Here is a 21,747-nt window from a genome sequence, read left to right as displayed (position 1 = left end):
TCTATGAGTTTTTAGAACTTTTTATGATATACTGTACTATGATTATTTTGACATAAGATCGCACACCAAAAGAAATGGGCACAAATGGCTGTCTGAAAGGTATAATAAAATTAACCTAAAGTTACTTTAACAATGCTCAGCTGTAATGTGGAGTATTCATAATGTAAGTTGTCACATGCAAAAACTGTTTGGTAAACAGGTATGGTCCTTTTAAAACCAGCTGACAGGAGCTACAAGCTGCTGAACAAGGAGTGAGAATTCAACCCAAGGAACATATAATAACTGAACTCAAAATATACCAGCATGAAGAACATTCCTACTCTAAAATAGCTGATATTTTAGGATGTTCTGTTATTCGAGTTAGTCGACATACACACAACACAGATGAACATTTAAACCCACAGTTTTTATTTGAATTCTAAAAACTATATTGACATGATTGACAACATAACCCGGCTCAGAAAGTCATCTCTAATAAAAAAAAAAAAAAAAAAAGAAGAAAAATAAATAAAAAGTATTATGTCATGTTGTTGTGGTTAATATTAGCTGCTGTAGAGCGTTACCACAGAGAGAGATGAGTGAACTAGAGAGTGTAAAGATGAGCTGGGTCTAACTGGATGCAGACTGCAGTCAGAACACGAGGACACACCGAGTCCTCCCACAGGTCGGGTTCTGGCTGCTGCAGCAACTCCTGCTGTCACTCCGGTCCATCTGTCTCTCAGAGGAAGAATTATTTTAAGATCCACAAGGTCAAATGAAACTTAACGATGTTTGGTCGTGATGTTGGCTGTGTACGTTAGTTTGGATCAGGCAGCTACTGTCAGGGAACGGGGTACCATTAAATATTTAGTGGCAAGATGGCAACCAGTCCTACGACAGTGTGTCAGGCCGGGCGGAGTGGGGTGATATTCTGAGAAAAAACTCAGAATTTCTGAGATTAAAGTCATAAATTTATGCGAATTAATTTGAAAAACTCTATATTTTTGGTCGTGTTGTATGCCTGCAGTTGATGACTTAATGAAATTATACTTCACAAAATCACAAACATCCAGTCTTTTAAGAGACATTGCTGTGAATTGGGCCTATTCAGAAGAAAATAACACATTGTTTTGAGGTTTTTGTCCCGTAAATTAGTTTTTTTTTTTTCATGTAAATTTACCTCTTAAATCTCCGAGAATATCAAAGTTTTTTCATGTAAATTTACCATTTAATTCTCAGTGAATATCAAAGTTTTTTCGTGTAAAATTACCATTTAAATATCAGAGTTACTGATAATGTGTTACAGGTTGATTGAAACTTTCAACCAGAGTGCACTGAACAACATTTGTGAACCCACCATATTCCCAAAAACTTACTAAACATAATAAATACATATAGTATGTTTGAAATATGTGATTAATATAAAACTATTTTTGCCTACACCGTGCATTTTAAATGAACCTGCCGATATTCTTCAGTTAATTATGGAGGCTGACATACAGCACATTTAGGCTGCCACATCTCGTCGCTGACTATTTAATGGAACACTAAAGGAGGTCCATTAAGCGAGCAGCAGAACCCGGCACCAGGAGAACTTCATGTGTGGACATTTATTGTGACTGTAACCTCCATCCAGAACATCCCATCGCTGTGGGTGAGCAACACCGTCAAATCCAATCCTCTCCCACTAACACACCGTTTCCACTCTCGCATTAATGGTTGGTATTACGTAAGGACAACCGTGTATACAAAAAAAAAAAAAGAAGATTTACTTGTACATTTTTCCAAAAAAAAAAAAAAAAAAAGCATTAGTCACATTAATACAGAAATAAACAAATGGCACATTGAATTCCTAATTTAAAAATAAAGTGGTGCTTCAGGAACTTTCTTACTGAGGAGACAAGTTAAATAAATTACTACCATAAACGTTACATACAAATCTGGAGTAGTATATACAAAAAGGAGTTATTAGACACAAAAAAAATCTACAATTTTTAAATTTTTAAGTTCAACAAAGACAGCAGTAGAACCTTATTTTACATAGCAGGGTTAAGAAGTGTGGGTCTGAGTGGTTGTGTGTGTGGAGGTCATGGGGTCGGGGGGGGACTGATAAACCATTGACATAAAAAAAGTGACTTGATGTTTGAAACCTTCCAGCTAAACGTACTGTTCCTCTAGAACTCTCTAACGGGTGGAGACTCGTCTATGTACAAGCTTCAACGAGTGGACCGCTGACGCATCTGAAACAGGAAGAGGGAGTCTGAGCAGCTCCACACGTTTCCATGTTGCAGCATCCGTGAAGGAAAGATTCTGCTATTATTCAACTTGAGTCTTATTTCCATAGTTGTGGCCATTTTCCTCCCATACATATTAAGCTAAATAAAACATTTAAAAATACATTGTACGCAATAAAAATGCACAAAGCTGAAGGTTATTTTTCTTAGCTCATGGGGTGAGCAGTGTGTGAGCCTCCTGAAGCTTTCCAAATCAACTTGAATTAAATCACACACTCGTCTAAGAGTTCAGACCAAAGTAAACAGGAAGTAGCCTCCTGGATTAGCTTTTGTAGCTAGATAGCTTAGGGATCTACTTCCAGGGCAACCTGCCGGCTGCCTGTTCATTAACCATAACCATACATTAACCATACAGCTGGTTGTATGGAGGACGGAACCTGCCAAAATAAAAAATAAATCAATACATGACTCAATAAACATCATTAAATATAGCAAAAATAATATTAAATATAAATCTAGCCATTAATTAATTGATAAAATGTGACATATTGATATTTCTGTTTTTAATTTGATTCTTTATTTATTTGTATTAATTCCCTTATTTATTTGCTCTTGTTTATTTTCTCTTTTATTTATTTATTTTATTTTAAATTTATTTATTTATTTTTGCATTAATTTTTTAATTATTTAATATAATTTTTTTAATTATATGTATTTATTTATGCATAATTTCCCTTTGCAATTTCCCTCTATATTAATTTCCCCAAACTTATTTATTTCTGTATTCTTCCCTTATGCACATCTTTACACATTTCTTTTAAAATTTATTTATGCATTTGCATAATGAGGCAGAAATGTATAAAGTAAAGAATACATAAATAAATAGGGGAAATAAATAAGAGGTGAAATGCGAAGGGAAAATCATGCATTCATTCATAAATAAATAAATTTAAAAATTAATAAAAAATATAGATGAAATATGTAATATAATATAATATAAAGAAAAATTAAGCAGATGAGTAAATAAATAAGGGAATTAATACAAAGATGGCTATATTAATTTTTAATATTACTTTTGCTACATTTAATGACATGTTTATATATTTATCAAGTCATTTATTTATTCATTTTTGCAGTTCCGTCCTCCATACGGTTGCCCCTGCTTTACCAAATTAGCTTGCAGTTAGCTACGATAGCTAATCTAGTGCGTTTGAAATTATTTCTATATTTAAAATGACACTTCTCGCCGTGATATACAGTTTATTACTTCATTGTTTGCTGGAGTCAGAGAATGCAACTCCAGCAAATAAGAGACACATGTAGCATGTCCTATAATGGACACAATCATGAGAATAAGACCTGGGCTGAAAAATACCTGAAGTGTCCTTTAACAAACATCCAGTTTCCGCCACTCAGTCGAACGTCCATCTCTAAAAATCTCCCCAAAGCATCCCATAATATCACTCTGTTCATTAGTATCCCTCTTCTTAATCTTCTACCTTCCAGATCTCCTTCTATAGATTGTTTTTTTGTTTTTTTTAAAGATATCACTACAAAATAAATCCCTCCTTTTTCCTTCAGCATCCCTTAATAAATCTGAATGTTAATAGTGGTTGTACTGATGATTAGAAACACACACTCAGGTGGAGAGCAGAGTTTAGCTTAGTGAGTGAGGGGAGGGGGGGGGGGTCGTCTACTTTGTAAACACTCTCAGTGAAAAAGTTCACCGACACTCAATATACCTGACGGACTCCGACCGGCTCTCCTGGTTTTTGATCTCCGCGACTGATTCATGGCTTTCACAGTAATATCTCCGTCTCCTGCTGAGGACCGGTGATGATCTCTTTCTGGTACAAATTTGAAGATTTTGGAAAAAAGAAAGAAAAGGAAATCCTTCATGAACCGTTGAGGAGCTCCTTCCTCCTCCCCGTGCAGCTGCCGCAGCGTCACGCTCAACTTCCTGTGAAGCTCCTTCTGGATATTCCTGCGACGTCAGGCAGTGAGAGCTGTGAGGACTGAGAAGGAAGAGCGTCTCTGCTGTCAGCGTGTCGATCTTTTAGATCCTGTTTCCGGAGCAGTCTGACGGGTCCTGTACGTGCGCGGCTGCAGCTCCTCCGTCATTCCTCCCCCGGGGTGTGTTAAAGGTCGAGCAGGGTTAGTACAGGTGGGTTTACAGGTGGAGGGTCTGGAAACATCTTCATGCTGGTCCGAGCTGCAGGACGCCTTTAAAATCCAGACATCCAGCGCACATAGTGGTCAGACTGTCGGGGGGGTGGGGGAGCTGCAGCTGCTCGGTGAGACGACAGCAAAGTGGTTCTTTTTTTTTTTTGTCTTTTTCCGATTTTTTTTTTATAACAAAAACACTGAAACGTTGTGACGCGAGGTTATTAGTTCAACACTAGCGAACAGAACAGAGCTTTAAGTGGTGAAAGGCCCCTCCCCCCCCCCTCCTCCCTCCTCCTCCCTCCAGGCGGAGGTGTGTCTGTCCCGTCAGGTGCCGCGCCGCCGCCGCCGCTCATTCGTCCTTGGGTTGCATCGCTCCCTAAAAGAGTCCCGCCTCCTCCTCTCTAGGCGTCTGACAGGCAGTTCTGGACGCTGTCCATCCACAGCTGAGCGTTCTGGCTGTCCTGGGCACAGAAGTTGTACACTCGTTTGGTCGTCTTGAGCTGAAAGAAGACGGGAGAGAAATTAACTCCAGATATCTGAACACATCAATACAATCATCACATAAAATAAGGTAAAGAAGCAGACTTTTGCCTTTCTGTATCGTATATAGGGATGCATCGATACCGATACCAGTCGGGTATCGGGTCTGATACTGTGCTCATGTACTCGTACTCGCAAAACGGCTCCGATACAACGCCACCGATACCACTTTACGGTGGTGCGCCCGACCTACTATTAAGGGGCCGGCGCGTGCCGGCCCCTTAATAGTAGGGTCAGATTTCACAATTTGCGTGTTACCTTCTAGACACAACTGTCAACAAACCGGAGACAAGATGTCTTCAAAGCCACCATCGCTGGCAGTTGCGTTTAGATAAAATCCGTTATTGACACCTATACATTCGGTTGATTAAAAAAGGACGACGCTTAGCTGCTACATGTACCACAACAATTTAGGTTTCACTTCTATTTATCTGCTGTTGTGACTCCAACGTGTAACGTGATGGGTAACCATCATGGAATAATGTGTGAATAAAGGGAGGTCTCTCCGTTCCTCTCATGCTGATTAGACAAAGTGAAGTGAAGGTGAACTCACATCAAAAAAGGCTTTCTCCTCGATGTTCTTCGGCGCTCCCATGGTAGGCGTTCCTGGAATGATGGACTCCACCTCGCCCAGCTCGATCATCCCTTTGCACTCCTTGTCCTGCCGGGTCTCGTAGTATCTCAGCTGGAGACGGGGATGGATTGTTAAAAACACTAAGAAGGTGAATCCTTTTGAATTTTCAAAGAATGTATGGGCTTTAACATTGAATCCAGTCAGCCCTCCATCTCACCTGATGTTTGGTCTTGTCCAGCACAAACCACCGTGGTCTCCATGGTTTCAACAACGCCCCTTTCTTATACAGGATGCCTTCAAAACTCCTGATGGGAGAAGGTCAAAACAAACATGAACAGATGTTTGACAAAGCGAAGCCAGTTCAACATACCCTCCTTATCCATACCTGTCTTCTCGTTATCTGGCTTAACTAACCCTAAACACCGAGATCACGCTAAACCGTCCTACGACGCTGGTCATCAACTCAAGTAAAGTAAATCACCGCCAGGGTTTCCCAGTCTGGCTACGAGCGAGTTCACATAAAACGGGAGGTGTTTGCAGTTTATGACCAATCACAAACATGGACAAGTCTACCATCAGCTCAGCAGAGCAGCAGATTATACAAACTATGTATGTGTGTGTACAGACCTGTTCTCGCTCTCCGTGCTCTGGAACTGGCTGTAGAGCGTGCTGGTGCTGGGCCGACCGGCGACGGGGGTGGAGGTGGCGCTGGCCTCGCAGTCCATAGCCAGGTTGATGGAGGATCCCACGCCGGTCTCCTGCAGGTAGACGCCCTGAGAGCGCCGCTGGTGGCTCAGGTTGGACGACATCAGCAAGGAGCTGGAGAACGACTGCTGTGGAGGAAGGAGACGCGGGGAACGGGTCAGGTGATAAGTCTACTACAGCAGACCCAAGGTCTACATGTGATCATCTCAAGTTGATTTACATATTGAAAACAAATCAACGGCTTGCTGGGAAGTAGGAAGTAGAAATCTAAAACCTTTAGTATAATTTAAAATGGTCCGTGATGTTAAAACATGCAAACACCACCGTGTGGTCCTTTAAGTTCTCAACTGCATTCTGCTTTTTCACCACAAGATGTCAGTGGAAAACATCTCCCACCATTCATCTTCAACAAATGTGACATGATTTGATTAATGTGTTATTAGCTTATATTAACTAGAGTGAATAATACTGGAAACTAAAAAAACCTAATGAATCCATCAGTACCAATTCATTATTAACTGTGCAGTTTATCAGCTATAAAAAATACAAAGAGATCCAAAAAATGAAACCATAGGTCTCACCTTGCTTTCCAGTTTGGCCTCGGTTCTCTGCACGGTCTTGATTTTGTCCCAAGTGTCCTTCCACTTCTCCGACGTCTGGCCCAGCTCCGCCTCCAGACTCTGCAGGTCCTGCAGCAGCTTGGTGATGGCGTCGGGTACCGCCTTGCTCAGGCTGTCGTAGCACGGCCACACGATGCGCCGCTGAGACTTGGGGCCGCTGTCGGGTTTGTCCAGCGTCTCCTCCGCCACGCGCTCCTGCCGGCCTCTCAGCTCCCAGTCGTAGGACGGACCCTCCGACAGGGTCTCCTCCATGTAGAAGTCCCACACCTTCAGGTTGGAGTTGAAGGTGTACGGCCGCAGAACCTGGAACACACACACGCACACACAATACTCACTTTAACTAACTTGATTTCAATGCTTCTTTGAATAAACTGAGTTGTATTAAATATTTAGGAGCTTCTTGTCGGGTGCAGCGGTCTCACCTCCTCGTCTTCAGGAGAGAACATGTAGTTGTAGAAGACGGGTGTTTTCTTGTTCAGTCTGTCGATGTAGTCCCACACAGACTTACACACCTGAGGGCTTTTCCTCTCTCCTTTCTCCTCGTACAGCACTCCTGCACAGACACAAACACACACACACACACACACACACATAAAAGGTTCATCAGGAACACAGACTCTCTATCTACGACTGAAGATGGAGCAGCGATACAGTTACTCGAAATAAATGACAGAATGTCAGAGAAATGTTCTTACCCAGCTCGATGCGTTCGTAGTCGGAGTCGAGCAGGAAGGTTCGGAAGCGGTTGGACACATAGTGGTAGGCCAAGAACTTCAGGTAGTACTGACTGAACTCAAACTCCATGGGGAACTGGAGGTGGATCTGAGGGTGGGGAGGAAACACAGGTCAGGGTTACAGTTTAAGCGCTTAAAAATCAGACTATCCGCTAATTCTGCGCTATTTTCATACAGCACAGAGGCTGAACAGAGAACGGAAACAACCACAACACGGTCCTCCTGGTGTGCCGAGGGGGTGGGGGGACAGCAGAATATCTACAAGTGTCACAGACAGCGGGGTCACGACTCGGGGGGCCACTGAAGCTAAATGAAACCACACTTCCTGCGTGTGATAAGAGGGCATAACCCACGTCACGGATCGGCAAAACAGGAAATAAAGTCAGACGTACAGGTAAACACACAGAGCATTAGAATTATATATAGTAAGAGGAAAACACATATATATATCATTATACACTGCTTCTGGACTCTAACCCAGAGGTCAGCAACATGCGTCTCTTCAGCTCCTCTCCAGCATCTCTGCTGTGAATAAAGGCAGAAACCTCAGGTTTACTCACCTGGTGGACGCAGTCGAGGAACTGCAGGAAGACAGGGGTGAAGCCGCTGCTCTGGCTGCCCAGCGTCTGCGCTCCGCGGTGGCTGAATCGGTGGCCGAACGACAGCCACTCCTTCTCCACCAGCAGCCGGAAGCCATCGAAGGTTCGGTAGTACGGATCGGACAGCAGCTGCACCAGGGACACCACCTGCACACACACACACAGCAGCATCGTGTCACACTGAGCCTCGCGCTGAGAATCAGGAGTTAACGTTTCTGGGTGTCGGTCAGACCTGCGTGGTGACGTCCCAGCCGTCCTCCAGGCTGACCATGACTGATGAGCCCGTATCCAGGAGCTCCACCACCAGCACGGACACCTGCAGCACCCTGTGGAGCTGCACACACACACACACACACACACACACACACACACAGGGTCAGTAAGAACAACACTCAGGGGTCGCAGTAAATGTGCTACAGCAGGGAGCACTAACCAGAGCCATCCACTCAGAGTCCTCCAGGCAGCGCAGGAAGCTCATGTTGGGGTCCGTGGTGGAGGTGCTCGGCACGCAGGCCTTCATCAGCTTCTTGAAGCTGTTCTTCACCTGCCGCACGTCGCACACCTCGATGGGAACCACCTCCCACTGCTGGAACGAATCCTGCTTCCCTCCCTGGACGCAACAACACCGTCTAAGTTAACACTGGGAACTCCCAACCAGGCATACGTACTGGCATACGTACAAAGTGCTTTGTGGAAACGAGGCGTTGACTGTGGTTACCTTGAGCTGGGCCTTGTCTCCGATGATGTAGAGGTAGGCCTTCTGCTGGCGGAGAAACAGCGCCTCGCTCGGCCCCCCATTGGACTGCGGAGAATCTTTCGCCAGGCGCGTCCCCACATCTGGGTTGTAGGCACTTAGACGCCCGCTGCCCCGGATACTCCCCCATTTACCTGCCACAAACACACACAAAGTAGAGTCTTCAAAGGAACCCCGACATGAGAACACAATCATCAAAGGTCATGTGGCGGTCATTCCTATGTTAGAAAGAGCCATTAAAAGATCGGAGTGATCCTTTAAAACACACTGATGTGTGTGTGTGTGTGTGTGTGTGTGCGATGTCCACAGCGACTGACAGCCATGCTGGTAAACAAGGCAGAAAGGATTGAGAGAAGTACCCAGCCCGGTCACATCTAGCTCTGTGACCGCTACGTTAGGCCGAAACAGAGTCGACTCAGATTGCTGCTGACATTCAACAGAGAGAAGAATCAAACAGGAAACAACAGACAGGACGTCAGACAGCAGAGCTGCAGCGGCAGCATGCACTAACAACACACCGTTAGTCCTCAGAGACGGGAGGAACCGCGGCAGACACACGGACGCTACGGTTAAACAGATGGGATTGGTTAGACAGGAGGGGAGGGGGGGCGTGGCCTACTGTACCTCTAGGGGTGTTCCTGGCCTTGCCAGACACTTTGGGCTGAGAGAGGGAGATGACTTTCGCCCTTTGACCCAGAGCTGAGGTCAAACGACAGAGGAGGCCAGTTAACCAACAACGCCACACAATGGAGGATGGTTTCACTCACATACACACACGCACACACGCACACACGCACATCATCCTCCTCGTCCAGTCCCAGTTTCAGTAACAAATTTAACACTTGAAACACAGTTCACACATTTTGTTTTGAAACCAGGAGCTGCAACAGACTGAAACTAACAGAGACACTACAGGAGGACACACGGAGGCGTCTCACCTCCTCTGCTGAAGGTTCCAGGAACGTCCTCCTTGGTGCCCATCACCTGCTTCATCAGAGCGCCGATCTTGGGCTGCCTCAACTTGTCTGAGGAGTCTGTTGACGCCACGGTCCCAGAGACAGTAAGACATAGCGTTCCAACAAATCTACCAACAGTCTTCTGGGTAGATTTTTTACACCATATGATAACCGACCCTAGTAAACTGATTATTAACCGTTAACGGTACGTTAGCAGCTGTAGTGCTGCTGGAGGATGCGTGCTCCCCGTAGCCACACACATACGGTCATACTGTTAGCGCGGTGAAACTTTAGCGAGTTTCCGACAGACCGGTTGTGTATGTGGCGGCGGTGAGTGTGGGGTTTGTCGGTGTTGTTCTAGCTGTGAACGTAGCTGTAGCAGACGGTGTGTGTACAGTTTATTTGTCGGTAAATAAATGCTGCAACTCCTCCGCTCAAGCGAGCTCAAGACCGGAGCCAAATTCAACATCTCCGTAGTTTGTATAAGCACGTTACCGCTGCACTGAATCAAAGATGACTGAGCCAATCAGATTTAAGCAAAAACAGCCTAGTCTGACAGGCAGCGTTCTGCCAAAGTGCCGCCATAGTAACTGCCTAGTTCGCCTATATGAACGCGCCGGCCCCGGCTGTGACGTACAGGCGTAGAGGCAGCTCTGCGTAGGAGTGTGCGTTCAGTCATACGTCTAGCCTTGCTGTCGACGACATTAAGCTCGTTCGGGCCCGCGCTCTCTCACACAGAGAGGCAAACATTTTGGCTGCTCCAAACGCCGTGAAAAACACCCAGCTGTTTGTAAGATCAATTTGTTTTTTTATAAAATCAGAATTTTCCTATTTAGAAAACAAAATCGGGGAAACAGTCTGGAAACAGAAATGTTTTTTCCACACTCTGTTTTCTTTTTTCCATACTTATCCAGACCTGGACATTACTAGTGACATGTCAGTGTGTGTGTGTGTCATGTCAGTCATGTCAGTGTGTTTATGTGTCATGTCAGAGTGTGTGTGTCATGTCAGAGTGTGTGTGTGTGTGTGTGTGTGTGTGTGTGTGTGTGTGTGTGTGTGTGTGTGTGTGTGTGTGTGTTGTGTCAGTGTGTGTTGGTCCACCCACCGGAGGTGCTCATATGCGTGGAGGTGAAGCCGCTGAGTGTGTTCCTGCCGCTGCTCTCGCTGTAAGAAGGCATGGAGCTGATGATGGCCTGCAGGTACTTCTCCTGCTCCAGACTGGTGGAGTCGGCCTGGGAGGGCACTGCACAGGAAAAGGAAACACATGAATGAACCTTTAATGTTTCAGGTACATCTCTCTCTCTCTCTCTCTCTCTCTCTGCAACAACTTATGAGACATTATAGAGCATGGGGATGGACATCATATCTAAGACCATATACAAAATGCAAAGAGGAATGAACTCTTTTTACCTGAAGCCGGGGCGTTGGGGGACTTGAAGAAGCCCACCACCCCCTTCGCGTGGAGGCCTGCAGATCGCAGCAGGACGGCCTTGGTTCGTGAATTCCTCCAGCAAACCACGGGGAAGCGATTCTGCCGGTAGCAGCGGCAGATTCTCTGGATAGTCGTGTCCGGGATGCTCTGAGGTACAATCAGCAGGCCGGGGTAGCTGTGACACACACACACACACACACACATTGATTAAGCACTGATGAAGAGATAACCCCTTGTGTCTCTGCGTGTCGTCTTCCGGCGGGGGCTCTCACCTCCTGCAGACGGTGTACATGCGGTTGACGGTGGAAATCCTGAAGGGCTCGTTTTTAGAGCGCGTCAGGCTGTTGCTGAGCGTGCCCAGGCCCAGGCGCTGGTAGTCGCGGCAACAGGCGCGCTCCACGACGTTGCTCATGGTCTGTCTGTCGGATGAGCGCATGGTGGAGGAGAGGGTGAGGGAACTCTGCTCTACTTCCTCTGAAACTGTGGAGGCACACAGGACAAAGACATTAAAGACATTTCACCACCTAACATGGTTCTCTACAGGCGAGCTAAATGAAATGTCCTTACCTGAGATTTCATCCTCATCCAGCTCCGACTGGAAGCTGCTCCGGTTCTCCCAGGTGGGAGGGGAATACTTCTTCCTGGTCACGTACTGCCGGCCGATGGTCCTCTTGGCAGTCTTCACCAGGTTTTTGGAAAGCGTCCTGACAAAGACGAGGAGGGAGAGAGTTTTAAAAATACTATCATTGTGCTGATTCTATCCCATTCAAACTCGGAATCCACTTCCTGTTGGGTCTTTTAGCAGCCGACAATGAGCTGATTTGACTCGATGTCCTTCTCAGTGCATAATGGACGGCCATGAATTCAGTGGTGTGTCGCTGGTTTAGCATGCCGCACCGCCACACTCTGGATTCATGTGTCTGAATGGAGGTTTTTTAGCACACAGACACAAAACAGTGCAGAGATGGAAACAACAGGGCCGATAAAACGGCTGCCACATTTTCCACTGATGAATTATTCAGAGGCTTTTCCCATGCTCCTTTCACTCTACGGAGAAGAATGTGTGTGTGTGTGTGTGTGTGTGTGTGTGTGTGGTCGGGGGGGTTGGTTGCTGAGACTTTGAATAAAGAGGAAACTAAAAGGTACGAGATAAAAACATAAAGTCACATCGTGGCTCGGCCACGGTTTTCATCAATATATTATTTTCATCAAGAAACTCACATTTGAGGCATCATAACGTTACTAGAAGATTACTCTTAACACACCTAAACCATAAAGTAATGTGTACATACATATTATAACAGATAGTAAGTGTAAATTGAAAAACAAAGTAGTCAAAAAAACACAGTAGAAAAAATGATAATAATACAAATAATAAAAAGATATTAAATACAAAGATTTCAAAAAAATAAAAATATATACATATATAATACATAAATAATAATAATAATAATAATAAAGAAATATAAATAAATTAAAATAAAATAAAGTAATACGTACATATAATTACAGACAGTAAGTGTAAATTGAAAAACAAAGTATTCAAAAAAGTGAGGAGAAAAATGGTTATAATAGAAATAATAAAAATATAATATTAAATAAAAAAATAATAATAAAATATATACATATATAATATAATTTAAAATAAATAAATACTACTACTACTACTACTAATAATAATAATAATAATAATAATAATAAAAAAGAAATATAAATAAATAAAACTAAAATAAAGTAATATGTACATATAATAACTGTTAATTGAAAAACAAAGTATTCAAAAAAATGGAGGAGAAAAAAACAGTAATAATACAAATATTGATAAATTCTACGTGGATGGTTCCTTACTTGAGCGACTGGTTCTTGTCCTTGGTCTTGTGCTCCACCACCATCTTCCCACACTGACCCACGGTGAAGGCGAAGGTGCCCTGGACGTGCTGAGGATAGCGCAGCTTGTGCATGTGCTTCCTGAAGACCTCGGCCAGGTCTGACGCCACCTCCTCGTCGAACGCAATCTTCATCAGCTACAGACAGAGAGAGAAAGAGAGAGAGAGAGAAGCGGTGAAATCACAGAACAGTCAGTAAAAGGAAAGAGTACTGTAAGAGGGACTGGATGGTTGTGATAGGAGCTGACAATGTGAGAGTACCTGGAAGGTGCAGGAGCGTAGCTGGAGCCCCTCCTGGACAAACTGGTCCATGGGTATAGTGACTGAGATCCTCTTCTCCTTGGTCAGAGAGGCGATGGGGAACGAGCGAGTCACCACCTGCTCACCCACTGCAGGAGGAAGACAAAGAGCAGGGTTTAGAGGACCCACAGACCTTCTCATGGAAGCTTTCACAGTTGAGTGTGTATCCTCTCTCACCCAGCGGGTCGTTGGGCGTGCCCTTGAAGATGAGTCGGTAGGTGGTGAGGAAGATGGCGCCCTCGGCGGGGAGCAGAGGCGGACCTCCCATCAGCCCCGTGGCCTCCTCGCGGCCGTCGGGGATCAGGTGGACCCGCATGCCGTCCATCACCAGCTCCTCACCGGGCAGCAGCGTCGGCCTCAGCAGCTTGGGCTGCACAGAGACAGGAGGAGAGGTTAATGATGATATTTTAATATTCATGAAGATGTTTTTAGTCAAATATTTCCAGTCTGATTTACAGAACATTAGCAGGATAAGGCTCTAAATGATACTCTGAAACGATCGAGGTGGCGCTAGACCAGCAAATCCTGTGTTCTGAGAGTTAAAAAATGACTGTTTTTGTTAATGGAGTCTGGTGGCTTTGGCGGGAGTATAGATGGATATAACGGCTATCGATCGGTTATGTATATATGCATTTATTTTATTTTTGTATTTATACATTTTTGCACTTATTTTTTATTTATTTATTTTTTATTTATTTATTTTTGCACTTATTTTATTATTTTTGTTTGTTTGCATTTTTGAGTGACTTTAGTGAATCCGAATTAACCCTTAAAAAAACAAAGTCACACAATAACACAAACAAACAAAAATAAAAAAATAAGTGCAATAATAAATAAATATTTAATAAATAAATAAATTATCAAAAATAAGTGCACAAGTTAATAAATGCATAAATAAAATAAATGCATATAAACTAAACCGATCGATGCAGAGGTAGACCAGCTAATCCTGTGTTCTGAGAGGTCAAATTACTGTTTTTGTCAATGGAGTCTGGTGGCTTTGAAGACAGTTATATACCAGCTTCAGTTCCCCGTCAGAAAGGGCTGTCTGACAGCGAGGTAAAGCTGTGAAAATATTCTAAATAAAGCGTACACTTAAACTGATTTTGATTCTTTTAGGTGTCTAAAATCCGTTTAGCTGCTGCCTACGTCCACAGCAGTACATTGCTTTGCTCCTCTCTGTTTCTCCAAACTCCATCTACTGTACACTGACTATGGAGAAGTAAAACAATCCAAACTATCCCTTTAAGGGGTCACAAGCTGCTCTAAACTGCATGGTGTTCCAGTGGGAAACCCTGTTTAGTTATCTGGGCTCAGCAGGATAACACGACTGCACGATGCTGATACTCGTTACCATTATTCATTCATGAAACGGCAACATGCTGCACTAATTAAATGTGGCACCTGCTGCAACTGTTATAGTACATACACTGTATATTTCATGACCAAACAGCAACCACTCCACTCATCAAAATCTCATGCGTTCAACACAACCATGCTGAGGTTACTGGCTCGATGACCTGCACTGTTTGGGAGGTTTTGGAGCAGAAAATGACAGAGAGGCTGACTGACACAACATGATGTGGATAGCTGGGATCTTGGCAGGGAGGATGTTACAAACAATAAAAGATAAATACACAGAAAGAATAAAATAATAAGGACTGTTTTGAGGATCCAGATCTTTATTACAGGACTCATTTTCAGACCAAGAGGCCTCTGTAGTAGAAGCTGTTGAGCCTTTTCTGAATACCAACAGTATGAAATATGCAGCTGGCTTTGTCCTCTGGACCTTTACATCACTTCCTGTCCCCCCAGTGAGGCCCGGAGAGCTTCCTAAGGAACTCCACCTCTTGATAGGAAATGAATTACAACTTTGTGAACCTGTTTCCTAATCTGTTACGCAACACCTAATGCCACACATGTCACGCTCTCCAGCTGCAATCCCACAGCAGAGAAAGGGCAGAGTTTCCTTTGCAGGCATTTAAACTGCTGAGAGCTCTTTAGCTGCAAGTAGCAACACAAATGTTTTGTGTGTTTCTGCTCAGCCTACAATCTCATATCCACTCGCTGAACTGATGCCGCCTGCTCACGACATGAGCTTGCATGTTAGAAAAGAACCTGGTGACAGGACATTGTGAGAGCAGGGAGGCAGGGAGGAAAGACACGATCCACTCTCAAGTGTTTAGTGAAATGACAAAACATGTCACGTTAAGCTCAGTGCAGCCGCCGTCCCTCTCCGACACACTGCACGCAGGACTACTGCCGTGTTCAGACAGAGAGCGATGCAAATTTTTGTGTTTATTTGCTCTAGACGCGCCATAGAGGAAAAGGAGCTTGTCTCCATAGATACTAACAACGTTTCTTTCCGCCATCAACCATAGAAGAAGTAACCACTGTTGCTGCTTTGTACATGTTGTTGAAGTCCCAGATATGTCTGAAAACCAAAACGCCGTTGTGTCTGGATTCATAACATCACCCGGCGGCGAGTTGTATTCACATACAGCACTGTTGCACTGACTGTATCTAGCAAGCCACATGTCGCTACTGTGTTATGAACCCAAAATAAACAGATTTAATTGCAATAAAAGGGATCAAAAGGATGCCGAAATGACTACATAAAAATGCCGATTTGTAAAAATTCTGAGTTCATGCTCAGTCAGGTCTATCCGCCATACGACAAGCAAACAACTTTTAAAATGCTTGTTTTCTGAATGGAGTTTGGATGGATCAGTACCAGGCTATGCAGCTTCTCCATCAACACTCAACGTAACGTCATCTAGGCATAAATACGGCAGCGACGTTGTTGAAAGTGGATCAAAAGGATCCCGAAATAACTACATCATGATGCCGATTAGTAAAAAGTCGCAAGACGACAATCAAGCAGCTTTTAAATTGCATTTTTCTGAATGGAGTTTGGATCGACATTCCTGTTTTTACACGTCAGGACGTCAGTGACAACAGGAGGAAAATCTCAACGCTGATAGGCTTTAACGACACGTCATGCGAATGACGAGTTTGTGTCACCTGGTCCGAATTCGCCTCTTTGCATCGACTTTGTATGTAATCGCGCCGTGCAAAAAATTTGCTTCTCTCTTGGTCTGACCACAGCATAACAACAGCACCCTTCAGACTGAAGGCACTCAGCTGTGCAGGGCCTCGGGGAGCTGCAGCAGCCAGGCTGAGCTCCACCGAGCCTCACAGAGACCACAACAAGGGAGAGCAATCACCCAGCATGCACTGCTCAAGGCGTGCTGTGAGTCACACGGTTCTGTCTCTGTGCGGACAGACGTACCTGCTGTGACACTGTGAGTCTGAGCTGTAGGGATTGGTGGAGAGGGGAGTGGGCGGGGCTGGCTGGGGGTCTGCGTGGCCTTTGTCCAGGGGGACGTAAAAATAGGAATTGGTTACCTTTTGGATCGGAGGCAGTCTCTTACTCTCCCTGTGGACTGCGTCTAACGTCTCGATGTGCATCTGAACGATATCTGCGCAGAAAGACAAAGATGGAGATGCAGATTTTTGCCATGAAGTTTTGGTGTGAAGTTGTAACAAAGAGAGATCAGTGATGGTCGTCTTGGTCGCCTCCGTACCTGGTATCATGGTGTGGAGAGCCTTCAGGTGCTCGTTGGTGACGCCGCTCTCATTACACACTTTGTCTACGAAGCGGTTGATGAAGCGCACCACGGAGTTCGCCACGTCGGAGCTCTCTGCGTCTTCGAAGCCGCTCTCTGTGTCGTAGCTCTCCGCCATGCTGCCTGCAATACTATGAGACAAAGAACAACGGCTGTGAACATTTACGTTTCTATATCTACACAACCAGCTTTAGAGAAGCGCTACAGCAGAAAACAAAGATCCTTGATTCCTTTGTGCGTACCTGTTAGTGACGTAGCTGTTGCTGACGCTCTCCACGTCTCCGAGGCCGGAGCTCCTCAGCAGACGGTTCTTGCTGGTGTCCAGCGGCAGCAGCAAGTAGCTCATCCTGTTGGCGTAGTGGATTGCCTGGCTGAACACCGTGCTCTCCTCCTTCTGCACGCGCTCCGTCTGCGACTCCTTGCTGAGCGTCGGCCACAGCCGGCTCTGCTCGGACGCCAGCTCCAGGGCGCTGATCTCCCTCCCGTCGCCTGCCCCGTCGTGCTGCTCCTGAGAACCAATCAGGAGGAGGAGATCGTTAGTGATTAATCATCTCAAACGGCTCAGCAGGCTGGGACACTGACTCATTAGACTACTAGCTGCGGTGACAGATGCACCGAGGACCATCATTCATCATGTTCACTCTGAGTGTGACAGAGATGCTCACATAGTTGTTGTGCTGCTCCCCCTCCTCCGTCTCCAGGTACAGAGCTCTGATGTGGTTCTGAACGTCGCTGTAGAACATGGCCTCCCAGAACTGCATGGTGGTCCACACCATGTGCTCCTGTACGCAGCTGTAGGCAAACTGAGTGATGCCTGCGCCCATTTTCTGTCAGACAAAACAGATGTTTATGAGGGAGACAAGAACTGGAGCACTCATGTTCAGACAAAAACATCCAACCAACCCCAAAATCCCCTCACCACGACGAGGGAACACTGGGTTTTTAATGGCTTAATGAGTTCTTTGCTGTGGTTAAGGCTGAATTTGGGCAATGTGGGATGACTTTGGTGATGCTGGATATGAACTTACTCTGCAGAAGGCCGTGACCAGTGGAAGGAGGGCAGCTGCAATACCGTGTTCATCTATATGCGAGCAGTCCTGAACAGAAACAGAGAAGCAATGAATGATGTGACACCGAAAACACAACTACATTTAACATACTGTATATCTTTGGAGGCTAATTATTGGATTATTCGTAACACAGGTAGATCTCGTATGTTAGACCTTCTGAACTACTTCTCCTTCAGCAGCAGTAGAGTCCAGCTGAAATTACAGATGTGATTTGTTTTGGCAGTAAAAACTCAAGTCAAAGTTATTTTTTTTTAATTGTCATTTTTGTTTTAGCCATGCCAGGATGAATAGTGATGACTTAAGTCATGGGCGGATTATGGGACGGACAGCAAAACGCCCCACCACCTGTCCTACATGCTGTAGGAGCAAGACTCACAGATACTTTATAGTAGTTTCGCCTCTTTTTGTTGTTGCTTTGTGTCTCTTTGTGGTCATTTTGTGTCTTTTTGTAGTTGTTTTGAGTCTCTTTGTAGTTGCTTTGAGTCTCTTTGTAGTTGCTTTGTGTCGATTTGTGGTCATTTTAAGTGTGTTCCTGGCTGGTACATGACTCTGACATTTTGTAAGGCCCCTGGGCCTGTGACTTTTCCTCTAGCACCACCCTCACTTCAAAACTGCAATTTGTACTTAAATAATACTTTACTACTTAGTAATACTTTGGCTTATAAACCAAATACCTGCAAAACTGACATGACATTCCCATCAGCCTCAGCTATCTTAGCTATCTTATTTATCTCGATGTTTTCCTGCCATGTTTCACAACAGTTTAGGACAGTTTAGAGCATTTAATTCTAAGTTTCTTTTATACCATACCATGATTCTAATGGTATTCTAGTATTTGCAGGCTCACCTGTAAGGTGCAGTTCATCATTCGGACAATGTAGTCAAACTGCTGGTCATCCAGCACCGCTCGGTTCTGGAGGACGTGCTGATTGAGCTCCTGGGTCAAACAAATCCGGGCTGCCCGACCCTTCAACGCCCGCAGTACAGCCGGCATTAACTGGACAGGGGAGGAGGAGAACAAGCACGACAGCTCAATCACACACACACAAAAGCAAAAAGCAACTGTTTTGTTTCTGCTAAGTAGGTATGCAGTGTGTTTGTGTTAGAGTTCACCAAACGTTCTGTAGGGAACTCTCCTCAGTCAGTCTGGTCATGCATCAGGAATGTGTCACTCTTACCTTCTTGGCCTCCAGCATCTTGTTCTCAAAGATGTATGTGATGCAGTTCCTGACCACCTCCAGCCTGCGAGCGCTGTTGGCCATCACGTGGCCGTTCCTGTCCACGGTGTCTCCTGCGGAGACGTGGGGAGAAGTTGATCAGACACTCATTCATCACTGCGGCACAGAACTCAACCCCATTAAACCCACACTGTGAGACAGATTGTCGGGGTGAGGAGTTCGCACAGGAAGTTTGAGGGTGAAAGTGGAGGTATTAAAGTTGGTGTTAACCCAACCCGCTGCCTTTCAACAAACTTTTGTCAAGTGTTTACCACCTTCTGTCTAACCGATGCCATTTTCACTGCTGCACATTTTACACTTTACAACTGCACGTCTTCTTATTTCAAATGATCCAACACAGTCCCAGTCCTCTCCCCCCCAGCTCACCCAGTGGGGGCCCAGATGGCACCATGCGCTTGACCTCCGCCTTGACCACGGGAGGTGCCGTTTTGAGCTTGGCGGCAGCGTGGTCGATGAAGAGCTGCACCGCCACGTCGTCCAGCGCGGGGAACGGCGTCTGATTCTGTGCACTGTTCTGGCTGTTCTCCGACGGCCGCTGGACTTTGTGCATCGCCACGGCGGGGTAAGGATTCTCCTGCAGGGAGGAGAAAGAATAAAGAAGAGGAAAACTGGTGAGATAGTGAAAACAAAGAAGCGAACTGAACAAAAAAAAGAGCTCTAAGAGACAAGGATATGTCTCATGATGTTAGTTATTAGAGACAGGGAGGGAAGAAGAAAAGTTAAGAAAGATACTGGGCCAAAACAGTGAGAGAGTAGAGAGTCTCATGAAAGGAAACTGGTGAGAAAGAAAGTGGACTACCAGGAAAACAGCGGAATTAAAGATAAGTAATAAGTATTCAATTTCATTAGAGCACATACGTTTTTGAAGAGCTGCTCAGCCAGCTCCTTGACGTGGTTCATGACTTTGTGTGGACAGGTCTCCTCTTGTCGTATCCGCTCCCCGTGATTGGCCACCAGCTGTGGAAACAGGACAGGCCTTTCATACCTGAGCCACATTATGTTCTACATACTAAAGTCAAACAGTGACAGACAGCCATGCACGATGTGCTGCAACGCGGACTCACGTCATCAAACAGGTCGGTGGCTCTGTAAGGAGGCCCCCTCTCTGACACGAAGCCTGCGAACGCCATGCCGTCCAACACCTTCATGAGGAAGTCTTCCTCCGTCAGCGACCTCTGACCGAGGAAGGCAGCCTGTTGGAAAAATACACGTTACTATTACTGATGTCTTTCTCGTTTCACAGCTAAACAGTTCACTACAAGATGATTCTGAAAACATTTGAGAAGAGAAATAGGCATTACAGTAACAGAATATTGATTCATATTTGATCAGCGCTGCCTAGTTTGACCGTTTGATCGGAGTTTGTAAGTGATTGACAGCTGCCTCCGTTGAATAAACACCCAATAGGAACGCTCTCTTTCTCTCTGAGACGACCTGTGATTGTCCAAAGTCTCCCGTTTTGGACTTTTTGTAGTCCTACTTCAGCCTCTTAGTGGCTTTTTAACTGATAGTAGTCGCTACAAGTCTAGTTTTCTCTATATCTTTACAATATGCTGAAAGGTTATTATAGAATTTGATGCAAAAAGATATACCGCCTACTGCCGCAGTCACTCTTTCTCTTTAGAACACACAGATGTTATCATATGCAGTATTGTTTACAGACCTTGTGGAAGCGGATCACTGGTTCTGGGTGAATGCGGATGATGTGTAAACACCAGCGATAGCCATAGAAGAGCCGAGCGAACAGCCACAGGAAGATTCCCCGGATCTCCTTATCCTGAAACACACGCACACAGTCACACACCGAAACTGAAGGAATAACGGAGTAAGGAACTGAACAGTACACAGAGTCTGAAGAACTTCATGAATCCTGGACGTGCAGATTTAATCCAGTTACATTTTTGTTTTTGCTAGTTAGACATCAGATCTCTAAGAGCAGCAAGAGTGTTCAGACGTTTGACTAAATCTGCCCCCTTTAGACAACAGTTTTAGTCTGGCTGTAACAATAGTTTACTCTGGAGACGTCTCAGATTGCAGTAATTCATCATGCTGTCTATTATAAAGTGTTGCCTCTTGAAGTTAATGCCCAGAATGTGTCATTGTGACTTTACTTCTCACAAGAAAGATAATATAGAGACATAATTAAAAAGTGTCTTACCTGGATCTTGAGTGCGGCGGGTTGGGTGGAGAGCGGGGGAAAGGCCCGATCAGCCATCTCCAGCTCTGGATCCAAAACCTACAACAACAACACATGAAGCCACCATCAGTCACTATCTACAGTACTACACTTATCTCTACTGGAGCTTGTTCCTGGCTGCTGCATCAGTGGAA

The 21,747-nt window shown here is 45.0% G+C and overlaps 1 protein-coding gene across 9 annotated transcripts in view; it reads right to left on the bottom strand.

Moving 5' to 3' along the window:
- Window positions 1-387: 387 nt before the first annotated feature.
- The window catches only part of sbf1 (SET binding factor 1), a 66,192-nt gene continuing 44,832 nt past the window's right edge, over window positions 388-21,747 (bottom strand). For 5 of the 9 annotated variants that reach the window (XM_037760186.1, XM_037760189.1, XM_037760185.1 and 2 more), the window contains 32 exons: window positions 21,575-21,652; window positions 21,080-21,193; window positions 20,481-20,609; window positions 20,275-20,373; window positions 19,783-19,990; window positions 19,357-19,469; window positions 19,026-19,175; window positions 18,137-18,205; window positions 17,774-17,935; window positions 17,351-17,616; window positions 17,067-17,239; window positions 16,888-16,961; window positions 13,657-13,849; window positions 13,441-13,568; window positions 13,142-13,317; window positions 11,861-11,997; window positions 11,566-11,773; window positions 11,272-11,468; window positions 10,967-11,104; window positions 9,844-9,939; window positions 9,530-9,604; window positions 8,870-9,039; window positions 8,585-8,761; window positions 8,384-8,485; window positions 8,113-8,298; window positions 7,514-7,640; window positions 7,241-7,371; window positions 6,780-7,121; window positions 6,121-6,326; window positions 5,711-5,798; window positions 5,473-5,604; window positions 3,746-4,879 (listed from right to left, as the gene is read on the bottom strand). In XM_037760186.1, coding sequence (XP_037616114.1) covers window positions 4,781-4,879; window positions 5,473-5,604; window positions 5,711-5,798; window positions 6,121-6,326; window positions 6,780-7,121; window positions 7,241-7,371; window positions 7,514-7,640; window positions 8,113-8,298; window positions 8,384-8,485; window positions 8,585-8,761; window positions 8,870-9,039; window positions 9,530-9,604; window positions 9,844-9,939; window positions 10,967-11,104; window positions 11,272-11,468; window positions 11,566-11,773; window positions 11,861-11,997; window positions 13,142-13,317; window positions 13,441-13,568; window positions 13,657-13,849; window positions 16,888-16,961; window positions 17,067-17,239; window positions 17,351-17,616; window positions 17,774-17,935; window positions 18,137-18,205; window positions 19,026-19,175; window positions 19,357-19,469; window positions 19,783-19,990; window positions 20,275-20,373; window positions 20,481-20,609; window positions 21,080-21,193; window positions 21,575-21,652 — 4,743 coding nt within the window. In that variant the 3' untranslated portion in view covers window positions 3,746-4,780. Of the gene's footprint in view, window positions 2,651-3,745; window positions 4,880-5,472; window positions 5,605-5,710; window positions 5,799-6,120; window positions 6,327-6,779; window positions 7,122-7,240; window positions 7,372-7,513; window positions 7,641-8,112; window positions 8,299-8,383; window positions 8,486-8,584; window positions 8,762-8,869; window positions 9,040-9,529; window positions 9,605-9,843; window positions 9,940-10,966; window positions 11,105-11,271; window positions 11,469-11,565; window positions 11,774-11,860; window positions 11,998-13,141; window positions 13,318-13,440; window positions 13,569-13,656; window positions 13,850-16,887; window positions 16,962-17,066; window positions 17,240-17,350; window positions 17,617-17,773; window positions 17,936-18,136; window positions 18,206-19,025; window positions 19,176-19,356; window positions 19,470-19,782; window positions 19,991-20,274; window positions 20,374-20,480; window positions 20,610-21,079; window positions 21,194-21,574; window positions 21,653-21,747 lie in introns of those variants that run through there. The other 4 variants (XR_005205460.1, XR_005205459.1, XM_037760188.1 and 1 more) reach the window with 4 other exon arrangements.

This window comes from Sebastes umbrosus, chromosome 23 (genome assembly GCF_015220745.1).
Source record: "Sebastes umbrosus isolate fSebUmb1 chromosome 23, fSebUmb1.pri, whole genome shotgun sequence".
NCBI classification, from domain to species: Eukaryota; Metazoa; Chordata; class Actinopteri; order Perciformes; family Sebastidae; genus Sebastes; species Sebastes umbrosus.
The sequence above is the reverse complement of the archived record's forward strand: the minus strand, read 5'-3'. Positions and strand labels throughout refer to the sequence as shown.